The following is an 18,466-nucleotide window of genomic DNA, read 5'->3' on the forward strand; positions in this document are numbered from 1 at the left end:
AACTTTTCTCTGTTTATAGCCTACATTTTACTCTAGTTTTTATTCTCTATCAGCTGTTGTTTGCAAAGTAGACTCATTTATCAAGGGAAAAGTGAAAAGAAAGGTTAGTAAGGTAATCCAATTTTTTATTTTTTTAAAGGAAAATTCCTTGGTTACTGAAACAACCCCATTGCATTTAACTACTGCTAAAATTTAATTACAATTCCAAAAAGTTTTTCAAGATGTGGTATTTCATTCGTGTGAAAGGTTGATTAATAATGCTTAAAATAATACTTGAAAAGAAGCCGGTGAGTTATTTCCACATGATCTTCAACACTGTTTGCTTAACAAGTATAGCATGTGTAACATGTAACATTGTAGAACTAATTATACTTTTACACACTAAGCTAATTACACACAGAGAGAGTGTGACAATGGCAAAACAAGGATCAGCATATATTGCTGATCTAAAGGGCACCTTCCAATTCTGAGCCAGTTATTTTGTTTCAGAGACGTTTATTTTTCAGGAATTTAATTCTTAGCATTTAATACTCAAGGTTGAAACAAGAAAAAAAGGTTTCTTAAAGCTAAAACTTTTTCTCTTAGCCCAAATGGGGAAGGATAGATTGCCTCTTAAATTCCTACTGGGAAGACTTTCTAACAAGAAAAGGCAGATATAAAAGTGTTTTTGAATCTCAAATTTTAAATACACACATTCTCCTGTCTTGATAAAGCGGCATTTTATGTACTTTTAATTTACATTTCATAGACCATAGCTTTTATTTTATAAATAGACAATGGAAAAACTAGCTCAGATACTGGATAGCTTATATTTCGTTTTATAGTGTTGGGAAATATAACTCCTTTCCAAGGAGATGTCAACATCCTGATGTTGGTATAGAATTGAGGGTTGTGCGTTGTTTGTTTTTAAGTGGAAGAATTTGTGTCATTTTAAAAGTCATTATCTATCCATCTGACTTTATTGTGGATATGAGACTCCTGTTATGAAAGAAATTTGAATTTCCTTTCAGAATGGTATATCTTCTAGTTGAAACAAGTTGAATTTTTTCTGATAAAGGATCATACATTGGCTAACATATAAGGTAGAATATATTCTAAATAATGAACTTTTTGGCATTCTGGAAACTTGTACCAGTAGTGTTATTATTAAGACTAATGCAGGCAGCCGGAAAAATCATTATAATGTTAGGTCAAAAGCTCTTTGAAATTCTCTTTTCCACAGTGAATAAAAATAGATTGACAGATGTTCATGTGGACTAATTTTTGAAACTAAGTCACACCTGTGGCTGGCCGAGCTTTAAGCTCTTTAGATGCCCTTTAGATCAGCAATATATGCTGATCCTTGTTTTGCCATTGTCACACTCTCTCTGTGTGTAATTAGTTTAGTGTGTAAAAGTATAATTAGTTCTTGGGGCCGGCCCGGTGGCGCAAGCGGTTAAGTGCGCGCGCTCCGCTGCGGCGGCCCGGGCTTCGCTGGTTCGGATCCCAGGCGCGCACCGACGCACTGCTTGGTAAGCCATGCTGTGGCGGCGTCCCATATAAAGTGGAGGAAGATAGGCACCGATGCTAGCCCAGGGCCGTCTTCCTCAGCAAAAAAAAAAAAAGAGGAGGATTGGCGGATGTTAGCTCAGGGCTGATCTCCTCACAAAAAAAAAAAAAAAAAAAAAAAAGTATAATTAGTTCTACAATGTTACATGTTACACATGCTATACTTGTTAAGCAAATGGAAATATATTTTTTTATTCTATTATTCTACTAAGAATTTAATTAATTTTTATGGAGGTATCAAAAAGAAATAAGACCTCAAAAGGTTAAACATGGAGTTATCACATGACCCAGTAATTCCACTTGTAGCTATATACCCAAGAAAATGAAAATAGATGTCCACACAAAAACTTGTACACAAATGTTCATAGCAGTATTATTCATTATATATAGCCAAAAAGCAGAAAGCAAAAGCAAATGTCCATCAGCTGATAAACAGATTAGCAAAATGTAGTATATTGTGCAATGGAATATTACTGAGTAATACAAAAGAATGAAGTAGCGATGCATGCTACAACAATGGATGAACCTTAAAAACGTTATGCAAAGCGAAAGAAGCTAGTCACAAAGGACCACATTTTGTATGATTCCATTTGTATGAAGTTGCAGAATAGGCAAATCTATCATGGCAGAAAGTAGATTAGTGATTGCCTTGGGCTGCGGGTTGGGGGGATGAGGAAAGTGGGGAGGTGACTGCTAATGGGTATGTCGTTTCTTTTGGAGTGGTGAAACTGTTCTGAAATTGATTGTGGTGAAGGCTGTAAAACTTGGTGAATGCACTAAAAACCATTGAATCATACACTTTAAATGGGTGATTTGTATGGTGTGTGAATTATGTCTCAGTAAAGCTGTTACCAAAAAAGTAAAGGCAGGTGTATCAACTGCTTCTCTCTCACGTGGATTTCTCATACGTCTCCTTTGAGTCATATGTATTATGTTTTGTAACTACCATAAAAAATGTTATCTAACTTCTTTCTCTATATTCATACAGAATCACCAAAGGAATTTTATAATTTATTGATATATGTATATTTCTTTTTTTTTTACCATCACCACCCTGCTTGTTTCCTACGTAGGGCCAGACAGCCTTTGATGTAGCAGATGAAGACATTTTAGGATATTTAGAAGAGTTGCAAAAGAAACAAAATCTGGTATGTTTGATGACTGTCTAAAATTTTCTATATTATTGAATTCTCTTAATGACTGTGAATTTCAGACAGTTTAAAAAGTATTCTTGTGATGTTTTATACTTTTTGGTTTTAAGTTATTCCTAGCAATCAAACTAAGTGACAGTAAGAGAATAAAAGAGTAGGAGTAGTGGTGGTGTTTAGCCTTTTTTGTCGCTTATCCCTGCTTCTCTAACCTCCCCTTCACAAAATGAGTACTTCTATAATGTATATGTTCTCAAGAATAATATGTTTTTGTAATTGCATCAGAAAATTTGCTTAGAAGGTGGTATAAAATCTCAGATTTCTAAAATAGCAGGCCCTAGATAAGCAAAGAGTTACGTAACTAGGAAACAGATATTTAAGTAAAATATCCTCAGACATCCTAAGTGGTTAATGGACCCTGACTTTTTTAGTGAACTAAAGTTGGAGGGATCTAAAAAAATCCAACTTAGTCCTTCATGGAACTTTTTCACTGTCTAGTCCTCTTTCTTCTTTATCCATGCCCTTTTCTTTTCAGGTAAAACTTAAATCTTTTGTTTGTTTAGTTTTGTTTTCATTTATCATTCTGAAAACTACTTTGTTAATTATTTTAAATTCTGTATTTTACTCATTAGTGTTATTTTAATAGTTTTCTTATTTTCCTTTACATAACTTTTATAAAGCTTCATAGTGAAAAACGGGAGAAGAAATCTCCACTCATTGAATCAACAGCCAATATGGAGAATAATCAGTCACAGAAGACCTTTAAAAAGTAAGTAAAATATTAAAGTAGGTTTTGCTATTGTTATGAATGAGTTGGCATGATGGCCACAGACATGATTATTAGATTTTGTGGATCTAGGAAAAATTAATGTACTTTGACCTTTTGTGTTTATAATCATTTGAAGGCTGTTTTCCTTTCACAGCAAAGAGACACTGATTATTGAGCCAGAGAAAAATGCATCCCGTATTGAATCTCTGGAACAGGAAAAGGTTGATGATGAAGAAGAAGGAAAGAAAGATGAATCTAGCTGCTCTAGTGAAGAAGATGAGGAAGATGACTCAGAATCAGAAGCTGAAACAGGTAAAATTTGAAGGATAAAGAGATTCTCAATGCGTTTTGATGTTGTGTAACGTAAGATGAGATCAGGCTTTAATTTTGAAACTTTTCAGACTGATTTGCTACTTGTTCGGACACTTGCCAAGCCAGTAAATTACCTTTCAGTGAGTGTTAGAGACTTAAGTATGATTGTGAATTTATTGTTCTCTAATTACCTGGAGGCTCTTGTTCACCTCTGCATTTTGCTGACCTATAGTTTTAGGTTTGACGAAGGTGAAGAGTCTTCTGAGACTCCCTTATGATAATGCAGATAGGGTTTAAATGGGTTCTCAGCAATTCAAGAATATTTCTGCTACTTGCTGAAGCCCAAAAGTCCAGGAAGCTCATTCTAGCAGCATCCCAAATATTCCCTGAGAAATAGCAAAGTTTTAGAAAGTTGGGGCTGAATCAAGATACTTTCCTATGGAGATGTGGGGAAATTTGCTTCTGTACATTATACAGAAAAGTATAATATAATAAACATTCATATTCCAAGTACCAAGACTTAACAGCTGTTTACATTGTTATATGTGCTTTAAATTTTTTTTAGTAAAATTAAAACATTGCTGTTGTCTTCTTTAACCATGCGCCCTAATCTACTTCCCTTTCCTTTCTTTCCAAGGCAGTCACTATCATAAGTTTTTTCTGTAATCTTCTAGTCCATTTTTATACTCTTATCTTACTATACATTCAGAAGTAATATATAGTAATTATAAGATTGTTTTGTGTTTTTGTTTTTATACCCTAGAAGTTGTTATGGAACTTGCTTTTTTTCACTAAGAGGTTATATTTTTGAGATTTCTTCATATCTATCTATATCTTTATCTGTCTGTCTATATAACTTATACCTTTAGTTGCTGTATAGTATTCATTAAATACATCCATTTCTCTTCTGATAAAAACTTATTCCCAATTTTTTCTTGTTGCAAATAATGCCACAGCACTCATTTGTATAATTGCCTCCTTGTGCATATGAGCAAGAGATTCTCTAATAGATAATACTTAAAAATTGAATTACAGATATACCTTGGAGATATTGCAAGTTCTGTTCCAGATCACCGCAATAAAGCGGATTTCACAATAAAGCGAGTCACACAAATTTTTGATTTCCCAGTGCATATAACAGTTATGCTTATGCTATTCTGTAGTCTATTAAGTGTGCAGTAGCATTATGTCTAAAAAAACAATGTACATACTTTAATTAAAAAGTGCTTTTTTGCTAAAAAATGCTAACCATCATCTGCGCCTTTAGTGAATGGTAATCTTTTTGCTGGTGGAGGGTCTTACCTCGATGTTGATGGCTGCTGACTGATCAGGGTCGTGGTTACTAAAGGTTAGGTGATTGTGGCAACTTGTTAAAATAAGACAACAGTGAGGTTTGCCCCATTGATTGACTCTTCCTTTCAGGAACGATTTTTCTGTAGCATGCAATGCTGTTTGATAGCGCTTTACCCACAGGAGAACTTCTGTCAAAATTGGAGTCAGTCCTCTCAAATCCTACTGTTGCTTAATCAACTAAAGTTATGTAATATTCTAAATACTTTTGTCATTTCAACAGTCATCACAGCATCTTCACCAGAAAATAGATTCCATCTCAAGAAACCACTTTCTTTTCTCATCCATAAGATACAACTCTTCATCTGTTAAAGTTTTATCATGAGATTGCAGCAATTCAGTCATATCTTCAGGCTCTGCTTCTAATTTTATTTCTCTTGCTGTTTCCACACATCTGCAGTTTCTGCCTTCACTGAAGTCTTGAACCCCTCAAAGTCATCCATGAGGGTTGCAATCAACTTCTTTCAAACTTCTGTTAATGTTGATATTTTGACCTCTTGCGGTGAATCACAGATGTTCTTAATGGCATCTAGAATGGTGAATTCTTCCCAGAAGGTTTTCAATTTGCTTTGCCCAGATCCATCAGAGCAATCACTATCTATGGCAGCTATAGCCTTACAAAATGTATTTCTTAAATAATAAGACTTGAAAGTTAGAATAACTTGACCCATGGGCTTCAGAGTGGATGTGTTAGCAGCCATGAAAACAACATTCATCTCATTGTACATCTCCATCAGCTCTTGGGTGAACAAGTACATTGTCAATGAGCAGTCATATTTTGAAAGGAATCTGTTTTTTCTGAGCAGTAAGTCTCAATAGTGGGCTTAAAATATTCGGTAAACCATGTTATAAACAGATGTGCTATCATCCAGGCTTTGTTGTTACATTTATAGAGCACAGGCAGTGTAGATTTAGCATAATTCTTAAGGGTCCTGGGATTTTTGGAATGGTAAATGAGCATTGGCTTCAACTTAAAGTCACCAGCTGCATTAGCCTCTACCAAGAGAGTCAGCCTATTCTTTGAAGCTTTGAAGCCAGGCATTGACTTCTCCCCTCTAGCTATGAAAATCCTGGATGGCATCTTCTTCCAATAGAAGGTTGTTTTGTCTACATTGAAAATCTGTTGTTTAGTGTAGCTACCTTCATTAATTATCTCAGCTAGATCTTCTGGATAACTTGCTGCAGCTTCTACATCAACACTTGGTGCTTCACCTTGCTCTTTTATATTATGAAGACAGCTTGTCTCCTTAAACTTCATGAACCAACCTCTGCTAGCTTCAAACTTTTCTTCTGCAGCTTCCTCACCTCTCTCAGCCTTTATAGACTTGAGGAGAGTTAGGGCCTTGCTCTGGATTAGGCTTTGGCTTAGCTGTTTGATCTTCTATCTAGAACTCTGAAACTTTCTCCATATCAGCAGTAAGGCTGTTTTGCTTTCTTATCATTCATATGTTCACTGGAGTAGTACTTTTAATTTCCATGAAGAACTTTTCCTTTGCATTCACAACTTGGCTAACAGTTTGGCACAGAAGGCTTAGCTTTTGGCCTCTCTTGACTTTTGATTTGCCTTCCTGACTAAGCTTAGTCATTTCTAGTTTTTGATTTAAAGTGAGAGATGTGCAACTCTTCCTTTCACTTGAAAACTTAGAGGCCATTGTAGGGTTATTAAGTGGCATAATTTCAATATTGTTGTGTCTCAGGGAATAGGGAGGCCCGAGGGAGAGATGAAGGAACAGCCGGTCAGTGGAGCAGTCAGAACACACACAACATTTAAGTTTGCAGTTTTATATGGGTGTGGTTTGTGGCACCCCCAAAACAATTACAATAGTAGCATCAGAGATCACTGATCACACGTTGCCAATCCTCCTCCCCCCCCCCCCCCGCCCAAAGCCCCAGTAGATAGTTGTATGTCATAGTTGCACATCCTTCTAGTTGCTGTATGTGGGACGCGGCCTCAGCATGGCCGGAGAAGCGGCGCGTGGGTGCGCGCCCGGGATCCGAACCCAGGCCGCCAGTAGCGGAGCGCACTCACTTAACCGCTAAGCCACGGGGCCGGCCCATAACTTGGCTTTTTAACATATAAATTTTTCAGAAAATAATATTCCATTTCTATTAAGATTTTTGATCAATGAAAAACTGTTATCATTATCAGGACCAGTTTGTTGGTCATTGGTAAACACAAATAGAGCCCTAGACTTTCTTGGACTCCTAATCCTACAAGTAAATTTTTTTTGGTAATACACAAAGTTTTTGAGATATATAAACGGCTAGATTCTAGTCACTTAGGGTCTAATTTTTTATTTATTGCTGTCACATTGCTGGTTGGGTGAGTCAGCATATCTTTTGCCTTAGTGAAACAGATAATATTGGTAAAATTAGAAGCTAGAGCAACAAGTAGTCATTGAGTGTTACAATTTATTTGTATAACATGCCAATTAAAATATTATGAAAGCAAATTATATGAGCATCAGCATGCACAGTGTTTAAGAACACAGACTGATTCATGCATGTAATTGTATATGTGGGTAATTTATTTCATCTCAGATTTTTCTGTAAAATCAGGATAATACCTGCTTTATATGAATACTATAGAACAATCCATTGCTTTGTAATAAGTGTTAGCTTTTGTATAATAATTGTATAAAATTAAACTCTACTGATTTAAATATGATCAACGTACATGTTTTCTTAATATCACCTCACTTAAATTTGTGCTGTGTCCCTTGTTCATTTTACAAAAACTGAAAGATGAAATGATATCATTGAAATTTAAATTGACTCAGATACTTTTGCAAGTATTTAAAGTTATTTTTGTGTAGTTAATCTCCTTTCTGTGAGACATGCGTTTGCCTCCAGTCTGTAGTAAAATATTTACAAATCAAACCATATGCACATGTGCATAAGAAAGCTAGGACTCAACGTCTAGATCTCCTAACTCACGTGTCAGGTCTTTTACTACTTATGCAGTAGAATTCAAGAACTGGAAATCCAGGCATCTCATAGAGATTTCTGAGATTTTATTACCTAATTTTTTCTTAATTGACCTTTTCTGTGCAATTCACTGTTCAATATTAGGCACTGGGGAACTATTTAAAACAAACAAAAGACTTCAGATTTTAGGCCAGTCTTGCCACTAACTAGCAAGTCTCCTGACCTCTTTTGGTTGACATTTCCTTGCTTGTAAAATGAGAAGAACTGTACTAGATGATCTGGATAGTTCTTTAAACTTTACTATAAATATAAATAGAACTAACTAATTACCATCAAATTGCATTGTATTAGTCCCTGTTTGGAGTTTAAACATACCAATCACTCAGCTCAGTTTCTCACTGAGCTAACTTTAAATGTTCCTCTGAAGCATTATACTATGATAATTTTGTTCTTCCTGTTGCTAGTGGTGGGTTGTGCCAGGAAAATTTGACTCTATTATCTTAAGAATTAATCCATGTAAATGCTGTGTGGTTCCTTCTCTCTCACTCTTTTAATATCAACAAGGCATTATCATACTTTATTTGGCAAGCTTGAGAAAGCAGCCTTTTCCCTGTAGAGCTACAGCTTGATTAGACAATTTCTAAACTGTTTCATTTTTCTTCTTTTTGTAAGGCTTTTTCCTTGGAAAACTGTTTGACATAAAGTAACTATTCTGTTGAATTTTCTTTCGTAAATTAATTACCAAACCAGTTTTTTATCAGTTATCTTTCTCATTAATCAGATGAAAATAGGAATTCAACCAAAAGTTTTAATTTCCTTCCAAATGATTTATAAATTTGAGAGGTAGTTGAGGGAATGAGAAAAGGGAAGCGTATTTTTGCTTTTAGGTTTTTTTTTCCTCTAGGATTTGAAATTTTTGTCCTTTATTGAAATCAAATGGATAGAAGGGCTTCAACAATATTGATGTTTACTTTAGTTGGACACCTGGGGTTCGTTTCATTATTTTTGTGTGTGTGAGGAACATTAGCCCAGAGCTAACATCTGATGCCAATCCTTCTCTTTTTGCTGAGGAAGATGGCCCTGTGCCCATCTTCCTCTACTTTATATGGGACACCGCCACAGCGTGGCTTGACAAGTGGTGCGTCAGTCCGCACCCGGGATCTGAACCTGCAAACCCCCGAGCCTGCAAACTTAACTGCTACACCACTGGGCCGGCCCCCATTATTATTCTTATACCAAACATAAATGTTTGCAAAATGCGTATACATTCTTTGATGTGTAGATTTCATTAATATAAAACAAATTTTTAAACCAAGAGAAAACAGGAGAAAAAGAAAAAAATAGAAAAAAAATCTGTTGAATTTTCTTATTATTTATTTCTCCTACAAGACTATAAACTCTATGCAGTTAAGATATTTTGTCTTTTTGTGAACTGATAGATATATCCCCAGTACCTAGGATAGTACTTGAAGTATGGAGACACTTCGTAAATATTTATTGATTACCCTCTCCAGTTAGGTGGATTGTTTTCCAAGAAGACGGTCTAATTCAGTTATGCATAATTTGTAATTGTGCTGAATAGGCTTAGCTTCTGTTGAATGAAAAGAAGTATTATTTAACAATGAAAATAAAGTTTATTAGGCTAAGTTTAGTTCATTCAGTTTATCTGAAAAGCTAAGGTTATAGTGATTTTTAAATGTGCCAGTTTGGCCTTGCCCTTTGGTATGGTTTGAGATATGTTACTTTTTACCCTGTTAACATCTTGTGGATGTTTTCTTAGTCATAAATAGAACTGAATGAATTGCAAATTCAGAACTGCTGGTGGGAAGTTTATACTTGCCCTATAGATAAGAATACAATAATGATAACTTATGGTGGAAGATCCTTTGGAAAACTGAGCTAAAGGAGTGGGAGAGGTAGTATAATGAAAATGAGTATCTCATAGGACTTGAAAGCACTATACTTCTTCCCAAAAGTATAGAAGGATACCTGTCCTACCCCATTTTGAAACCAAAGGAATACTTTAAAACTAGATAAAATGACCTTTGACTATTTGGAAAGTAAACTTTTCTACCCCATTTATAAACTACAGTTAATTTAAAGATTTAAATATATATATGACCATTTTGCTAAAAGCCAATCTGATTTATATATTCAAACACAGTCTTTGAATTTTTTCTAGCATCAGACTGCTTTTTTTTAATATTTTCAGGAAACTTTTTCTGAGGGATTCATTACTGGTTGGAAATTGTCTTGATACTTTGTGAAAAGAGATTTAACCAGTTCAGCTGATACCGTGCCCGTTTAACTTTAGACATTTTAGGGATGAGAAGACATGCTCTTTGTGACATTAAAACATACTGTTTGACAGAAATATAAGCTGATTATTGACAAAAAGCATTTTTAGATTTCTTGGAATAAAGAGGAGCTATCAGTTTTAGATAAGCAATGTAAGTTGTTTATCTATTAGAAAATTGCGTAGCTCTTGTAATTTTTTTACATTGTATTCTTGCATTCAAATTTTAAATATTAATTAAAAATTCTTTTTTAAATTTCCATAGTGTTAAAAGTACAAAAATCAAGTTTTATTTGTGTTTCTTATTCTTAGAAGCTTTGTTGTGTGTCTTCATGTTATTTTGTTTACTTCAGCATACATGTTGAGACATTTCTAGAAACTCATTGAAAAATTCACTTGTTAAAAGGGATAACAGTGGGAAAAGACTTTGAACTAACAAAATCTTAAACAAAAATAGAATATAAAATACTGTTTTCCCAGCCATTGAAACCAAATTCATATAGCATCTTGACTTTTAATGTTCTTCTTTTAAAACAGATAAGACAAAACCCCTGGCTTCTGTAACTAATGTCAATACTTCTAGTACACAAGCAGCTCCTGTGGCTGTTACAACACCTACTGTGTCATCTGGTCAGGCAACACCTACATCACCTATTAAAAAGGTAAGCCAAAATTATGTTTGCTAAAAATACGTATATTTTGTTCAAGTACCATTTGGACTAAAGCATTAAGATAATTCTAATACTTCTATAGTTTATTCCAAAAATATTTAAGGTTTTAGAATAAGAATATATTTTTCTTTCTTTAATTTGAGATTTCCTCGGAACCATATTCTTTTTTTTAATACCTTTTGCAATTGGTATTGCAGTTGATAATAAAAATAAACAGCAGAAAGATAAAAATTTTCATATGGGGGCCAGCCCGGTGGCGCAAGCGGTTAAGTGCACACGTTCCGCTGCGGCGGCCCGGGGTTTGCCGGTTCAGATCCCGGGTGCGCACTGACGCACCACTTGTTAAGCCATGCTGTGGTGGCGTCCCATATAAAGTAGAGGAGGATGGGCATGGATGTTAGCCCAGGGCCAGTCTTCCTCAGGAAAAAAGAGGAGGATTGGCATTGGATGTTAGCTCAGGGCTGGTCCTCCTCACACACACACAAAAAAATTTTTCATATGAAAACTAATGATCACAGTAGTTTTTATATCTGTTGAACTTTTGAGAAACACGGGTTTTATATCCTTGGTCTTGTTAAAGTAAAGATGCGTTTTGATAATTTCACGTGTGTATAAGGGAAACACAAAAAGTACTACCACAAATCAATGAGAGAACTAGAATTTATATTTTCTAACTCAATTCAAAGCACCAGGCACGCAAATATTGTACGCCAGTGAGAGCGTGATCTCTTGATGTCAGACAAACCAGAGGTCAATCCTGACCCCACCTCTCATTAGTTGTTATGACTTTGAGTGAGTTACTATCTTCCTTATCTGTCAAAAAAAAAAAAAAAGACAAAACGAAAACAATAAAGAGAGAAAGTAACTTCACATTGTAAGCATTGGTTGAGAGAGAGAGCCTGGCTAGTAACTAAGTGCTCCCAAAATGTTAGGTTCATTTCTTCCTCTTCTCCCTTATTCTCTTCTCCATTTGTTCTCTGTCCTTCTTGCTTCCTTTTCTCCACCCAACAGTGCTTTCCAGCTAGCATGTTGATCTTTTTAAAGATTTTCCTTTTCTCTGCCACTCTAGAACCTGTACTACTACTACTACTTTTTTTTTTCTTTGCCGAGGAAGATTCACCCCGAGCTAACATCCGTTGCCAATCTTTCTCTTCTTGTTTGAGAAAGATTCACCCTGAGCTAACATCTGTGCCAGTCTTCCTCTATTTTGTATGTGGGTCGCCGCCACAGCGTGGCTGCTGAGGAGTGATGTAGGTCTGCGCCCAGGAACCAAACCCGGGCCACTGAAGTGGAGGGTGCTGAACTTAACCACTAAGCTATGAGGCCGGCCCCTGAACGTGTACTTCTTTTAACCCAAATTAATGGTGAAGGGTTTTGTTTTTTTACCTACTGGTCTCTTTTTAAAGGCTTCTCCCCACTAGCCCTTACTTATCTTTTAAGAGCATACTCATTTCCTTCTCTGTATGCACACGTGCACACACTGTTTTTTTGGTTTTTTGGTTTCTTTTTGTAGAACCATTTAAAAATTGATTGCAATCAGTATAACACTTTACCTCTGAATACTTCAGTATGTATCTCCTAAGGACAAAGGCATTAGCCTTCATTCCCACACTAAAATTATCATACTTACAAAGTTTAACTTGGATGTAATACTGTTATCTCTGTTCACGAATATACAGACCATACTCAAGATGTTCCCAGTTGTCCTCCTGGTAGTGTCTTTTTAGCTGTTTGTTTTTTCAAATCAAGGATCCGCTCAGGGATTGCACATTAGTTGTCATATCTCTGCCTTTGGACTTCTTATTTTGTTGCTTGTCTGACATTATTTGGTTTACATGGATTTTAAATCCCCACAATGTTTCTATCTTGTTGTCATTCTTGCTGATCTTTGGATTTGGCTCCAGGTGGTCAAAATGTGAATCTTTTAAAGTCATAAACTAGAGAATTTTTTAAAAATTCATAGTGTTAGTAATAATCGTCCTCTAAAATACTTCCTAAGGAAAGCAATAATGTGTATTCTCAGTGATAGAAATGTATAGATTTCACTGGTACAGTTTGAATAACAGGAAACTGTATGAATGAGTTATCTTACTTTCTGTATTCTAGAACTGAGAGCTTCTTGAATTTAATTAGAACTCATGTTCATATGATCATAATTGTATATGCTTTAAAGTGAAATTCTCCAGAAGCAGTCTGTCTGTTATAACTATAGGATTATCAAATCTCCATCCCTCTGGAATATCTGGCCAGGAAACTGGCTCTCATTCTTTCGAATATCTAGCTCTTTCCTACCATACTCAAATAATTACAATAGACTTCTTATGATCAATTATATCTTTCTTAAGCATAGCCCCAGATTTATGGCATTTTACTTCTCGATTTATGGCAGCTGCCCTAACTGTGAAAGCAAATACTTAATAACTCTGTTAGATTAGTGGGCTGATAACTTCTTTGCTATAAAAGGTCTTATTCAGAATTACTTCTGATTCTGTAATTGGTCTAATGACAGCTATCTGCTGCTATAATTTGCATATTTAGAAACTCTACTTAATTCTCAATTTCAAGCATCATAACTTACTTTGAAGATTATATGTTTTAATCTTTGTTCTTAAGGGTTTGTAGCCAAATTTTATTCAAAGCAATAAAGTCATGGTGTACAAAAAATTTAAAGTATTATTTTAATGGATGGCGCAATCTTCTTAACAGTATTGTGTGACTTTTAAAGCCTATTATTATGGTCAATGCTACTTTATTTACTTTAATTTAGCATTTTAGTGTTTTTTAAGTTTGTTTGAAGATTTTTTTTTTTAGCTTAGAGACCTAACAGATACAGATTTCGTTAGATGAATTGTTAATTTGTAAATGCATCTTAAAAGATTTGGCAGTTAAGAGTTCTGTCTTATTTTTAGGTTCCCACTCACTGCTTTGCTTCTGATATTCAGACCAAGTTAAGTTCTCTAGCCTCCTCCACCAGCGCCTAAATTATATACAAGTAAATATACACACTCACTCATGGCAAGGAATAGATCATAAAACAGGAAGCTCTAAAACAGTATTAAGTATCACTTATATTCTATAATAACACAGGGTAACTAAAGAGAAACATATGTGTATTCACTTTGAATGATTTTCCCTCAAGTTCTTAACTCTTCAACTGAAATTAAAGAACTTTTTCTGTAGCAATGAGATCAGGCCTGTGATTTGTGGGTATGTTATCTATAAAACCATCAGTTTGATTTTCTAATTTAAAATGTTAACTCTCTCTAGTCAAAATAAATATTGTCAGGATTTCTGGAAAAGAAGTCTGCTGTGTGCACCTAAATTCCAATAAGCATAAACTATATTTTCTTTACTAGAAGGTAAAAATTCTGAATTTTCTTGGAATTAAGTGTTTTGTTTAATTAAATCCAATTTTTAAGCATAATAATAATTTAATAAAAGACTACTTTGTGCGGTGGGTATAGAAGGTATGCCATTAAAAGTGTACAAATGTAGAATGATGGTTTAAAAATGGAAGAAATCGTATTTGATTTGAGGTAATTGAATTAGAACATTTGAAATAGATCTTGAAGAATGAGTAGGTAGTATTTCAACTAACAGAGAGAAGGAAGGTTTGTACAGTTTGTTAAAAGGGAGAGAAGAGAAACAATGTGAGCAAAGTAGGGATAATGTGGAGTATTTTGTAGGAAAAATGAGTTATCTAGTTTAATTGATTTATAGGGTACATATACAAAGTAAAACAGGAAAAGTAGAGCCAAATTGTGGAATGTCTTCATTTCTATGATAACATTTTTATAGTTTGGTAGATAGTAGAGAATCATAGAAGATGTTTGAACAAGGCCATGAGAGAATTATTCTTTATAGAATAGTATTCTGACAGCAATACACAGGTGTATTTGAAGGTGAGAGGCTGATTGAGAGAAGATTTATTAGAAAGTCATTGAAGTTGCCCAGGATGATAAGAATATAAACTTAGAGATGTGGCAGTGCCTTATAAAAGAGAGGAGATTTAAAGACTTGGCACCTAATTTGTAGATGGAGGAAGATGACAGAGAAGAAGTCTAACATGACTGTGAAGTTGCAAACATAAGGGTTGAAGAGATTGTTGGTGCCGTTAACAGAGATAGGGAACTGAGGAAGAACTGGTTTGGAAATCAAGGTGTTTGATTTTAGACGTGTCGAGTTTCAGGTTCCAATTCTAGTTCTAGATAGCCCATTCTACAAGTACGTAGAAATTCAGCACTGCAAATTTAGGAGCCAGACTGAGCTGGAGAATAACAAATTTGAGAATAAGCTGAATACCATTAATATTTAGCCTGAGGAAGTATAGAAGACCCTACTCCCAACCGTCAGAAGAAAGTAGAAAGAGAAGATGGGAGATCTGAGAGTAGACTCTTAGAGTGCTTATGTTGCAGGGCTTTGACAAGGAAAGTTGCTGACAACGACAAAAAGACCAAGAAGGGCGTTGGTCTGAAGAGTAGGAACGTCAAAATAGTGTCCTGTTATAAAAGCCAAAAGAAGAGTTTCAGGGAGTAGGTATGGTTGAGTATTTCAGAGAGCTTCATTTATATACCAGGTAAAATTGAAAGGTGCTTCTAAACACATAAACCAGTACTTAAATCCAAATTCGTGTTAGGCAGAGTAGAGGTATATCAGTCATTCCAGTACAACAGACATCCATTTTGAAATTGATAACACTGCCTCATTTTTCTCAACTCTAAAATAACAGTAATAATAGTATTTCATTAGGTGGTTGTAAGGATTAAATGAGGTAACCCATGTGAAGCACTTAGCTTAGGGTCTGACACCAGTAAACATTTGTTAAACATTAGCTTCTCTTGTCACGTTCAGTAATTGTAATCTGCTGACTATTTTATCATGGAGGAATAACATTTGTTTCCGGTCTGGGGGATGTTCTAGAGCAGGGATTGGCAAACCATGGTCTCTGGGCCAAAGCTGGCCCATTACCTGGTTTTTTACAGCCCACAAGTTAGAATGGTTTTAATATTTTTAAATGGTTGGGGGAAAAATCAAAAGAAAAAGAGTATCTTTTGACATAAATTCAAATTTCAATGTCCCTAAATAAAGTTTTCTTGGAACATAGCTACATTCATTCACTTAGGTATTACTCTGGCTGCTTTTGTTCTACAACAGCATAGATGAGTAGGTGTAGCAGAGTCTCTATGGTCTGCAAAGCTTAAAATTTACAGTCTGGTCCTTTACAGGAAAACGTTTGCCAACCTCTGTTCTAGAGTCCTATGACTTTAACTCAGAAATCAATAACCAGTCGTCTCAGTGCCTATCATATTGCATAAAATATTACAGAGGTGTTCCTGAACTTTCTCGGTCAGTGGAGCCCCTAGTGTTTTACTAATTTTTTTCACAGTGCCACTTGGCCAAAAGAAATACCTATTTATTTCATTTATTAAGTAGTTAGGTGCAAATAAGTTAATAATGGCAGTTCGTGCAGTGTCCAACAGATGTCACTGTGCTCTCAAAACTTAAAAATATCCCACAGCGCCCTGAGAATTTGTTCTGGCGCCATGGAATACCTCAGTGCACACTGGGAATTGGGGAATGCTGTCTATCATGTTTTTGACCCTATTGATAGGAATTAATTACTGGAAGTACTAGAGGTATCTTATAACAGTTTTGTCCATGAAGTAGCCCTCCAACATCATGGGTGCTTTAATCAACTCTATTAAACTGCCAGTTACAGCAAACCGGCAATGAATAAGAAAGAAAGGATTTTTTTTAATTACCTATATCCCATGCTTGTAGCAACTAGTTAGTTGCTATATTCATCCCTCAGTATTGTTGAATATTTAAGCTCTGTAAGGGAAGATGATGAAGTGAACTAAAGGTAACAGATGTTTCATTTTTAGGGCTATTGGAAAGCCCTGAAAATGAAATAAGTATTTGTACAAAAAAATAGTTTTTAGTTGAAATGTTTAAATTAATGTTTGGTGGAAATATCAAACAGTAAATTTAAGACTGTGATATTAAAAATATTACTGAATTAAATATTATAATTAGAAAATATATCAGTTATTCTTTCTTTGTTGATTATGCTGGATTTAAAAATTTCTAACCCAAGTATATAAATGAATAAAAACAAAATGCAATAATTTGTTCACTCACATACTGTAATATTATCTGCTGTATGTGCCTTTAACTGCTTTAGAAGTTTCTCTGTTAGATTCTTTCAGATTCTCTCATGCTAAAACTGGAACTTGCTCCCAGTGACTTTTAAAGATTGGATTATTACCCAGTTACTGGGTTTCAGTTTATTATAAAATTCTTTTAAAAAGAAAAAGTGTGTTTTACTCATAACTTCCTTTTCTGTTTTTATGCTTTCAATCTTTATCTCTTTACCTGTCTTATTTTAATTGGCTTTAGTATGATATTGCTCCTACCATGCCCGTGGTGGAATCAGTAGATCCTGGATCATGGAGGCAGGGCTTGCGCAAAACTGGCATTGTTCTTGTGCCCACTAAGGGTGAAAAATCTATGGTGAGGCATTTCTATGTGCAAGGATTTATATTAGGTTACAGCATAACAAGTTTAATATGAATATTGGTTCCAAAGATGCATGGTTTTGAGTCCTTATGGTGTGCTCATTTTTGTTCTCTATATTTGCATCATAATTTTTCTGTGTGATATAAAGCGTGGAGTGTGTTTTCTCAAATCTAACTTCTGAAAAGATAGTTTATTCCTTTTTCAGTTTTAGATCTTTATATTTTTGACTAAGACATTAACCTACTTAGTAAAAGTATTTCTCTTGAAACTATTAACTATGATTTTAGACATGTTATCTGTAAACGTGTTGTTTCCAGCTTAAGGACTGATCAGTCTTGATAATTCTTTTTTCTTGTCCTTAAAAATAAAATAAAACAGTTTCCAACCTCTGCTACAAAAGTTTCTCCCAAAGAAGAAGAGAGAAAAGACGAGTCTCCTGCATCTTGGAGGTTAGGACTTAGAAAGACAGGCAGTTATGGTGCACTTGCAGAAATCACGGCATCTAAAGAGGCTCAGAAAGAGAAAGACACTGCAGGTGTTATGCGTTCAGCTTCAAGTCCCAGACTTTCCTCCTCTTTGGATAATAAAGAAAAGGTAATCCACTTCACAGTCTGGTTTCTATAAAAACTCTTAATAATTTGTTTCCCAGGAACGTCATATCTGGTGGTGGTTCTCTACTATGTATCATTAGATCTATGTATCAACTTAATTCACCTGACTTAATGAATTAGAATGATAATATAAATGTACCTACCTTAAACAAACATCTGTATGGAATTATAAGTATTGGGAAGATCAGATGTGTTCACTGAACGTAAATTATGAGATTATATTCAATTAAAAGAATCCTTTATCCTACTTGAAAATTTGCGATAAAATATATCAAGAAGCAAGCTTATTTTATTTATTAAAGTTTTTTGACATT

General features: G+C 34.9%; 1 protein-coding gene across 5 annotated transcripts in view; it reads left to right on the forward strand.

Moving 5' to 3' along the window:
* Positions 1 to 18,466, forward strand: part of PPP1R12A (protein phosphatase 1 regulatory subunit 12A) — a 144,312-nt gene that overhangs the window by 85,384 nt on the left and 40,462 nt on the right. For all 5 annotated transcript variants that reach the window (XM_058568730.1, XM_058568726.1, XM_058568728.1 and 2 more), the window contains exons 6-10: positions 2,622 to 2,696; positions 3,377 to 3,465; positions 3,620 to 3,777; positions 10,889 to 11,013; positions 17,920 to 18,135. In XM_058568730.1, the coding sequence (XP_058424713.1) occupies positions 2,622 to 2,696; positions 3,377 to 3,465; positions 3,620 to 3,777; positions 10,889 to 11,013; positions 17,920 to 18,135 (663 nt within the window). The remainder of the gene's footprint in view (positions 1 to 2,621; positions 2,697 to 3,376; positions 3,466 to 3,619; positions 3,778 to 10,888; positions 11,014 to 17,919; positions 18,136 to 18,466) is intronic.

This window comes from Diceros bicornis, chromosome 25 (assembly GCF_020826845.1).
Source record: "Diceros bicornis minor isolate mBicDic1 chromosome 25, mDicBic1.mat.cur, whole genome shotgun sequence".
Classification (NCBI taxonomy): domain Eukaryota; kingdom Metazoa; phylum Chordata; class Mammalia; order Perissodactyla; family Rhinocerotidae; genus Diceros; species Diceros bicornis.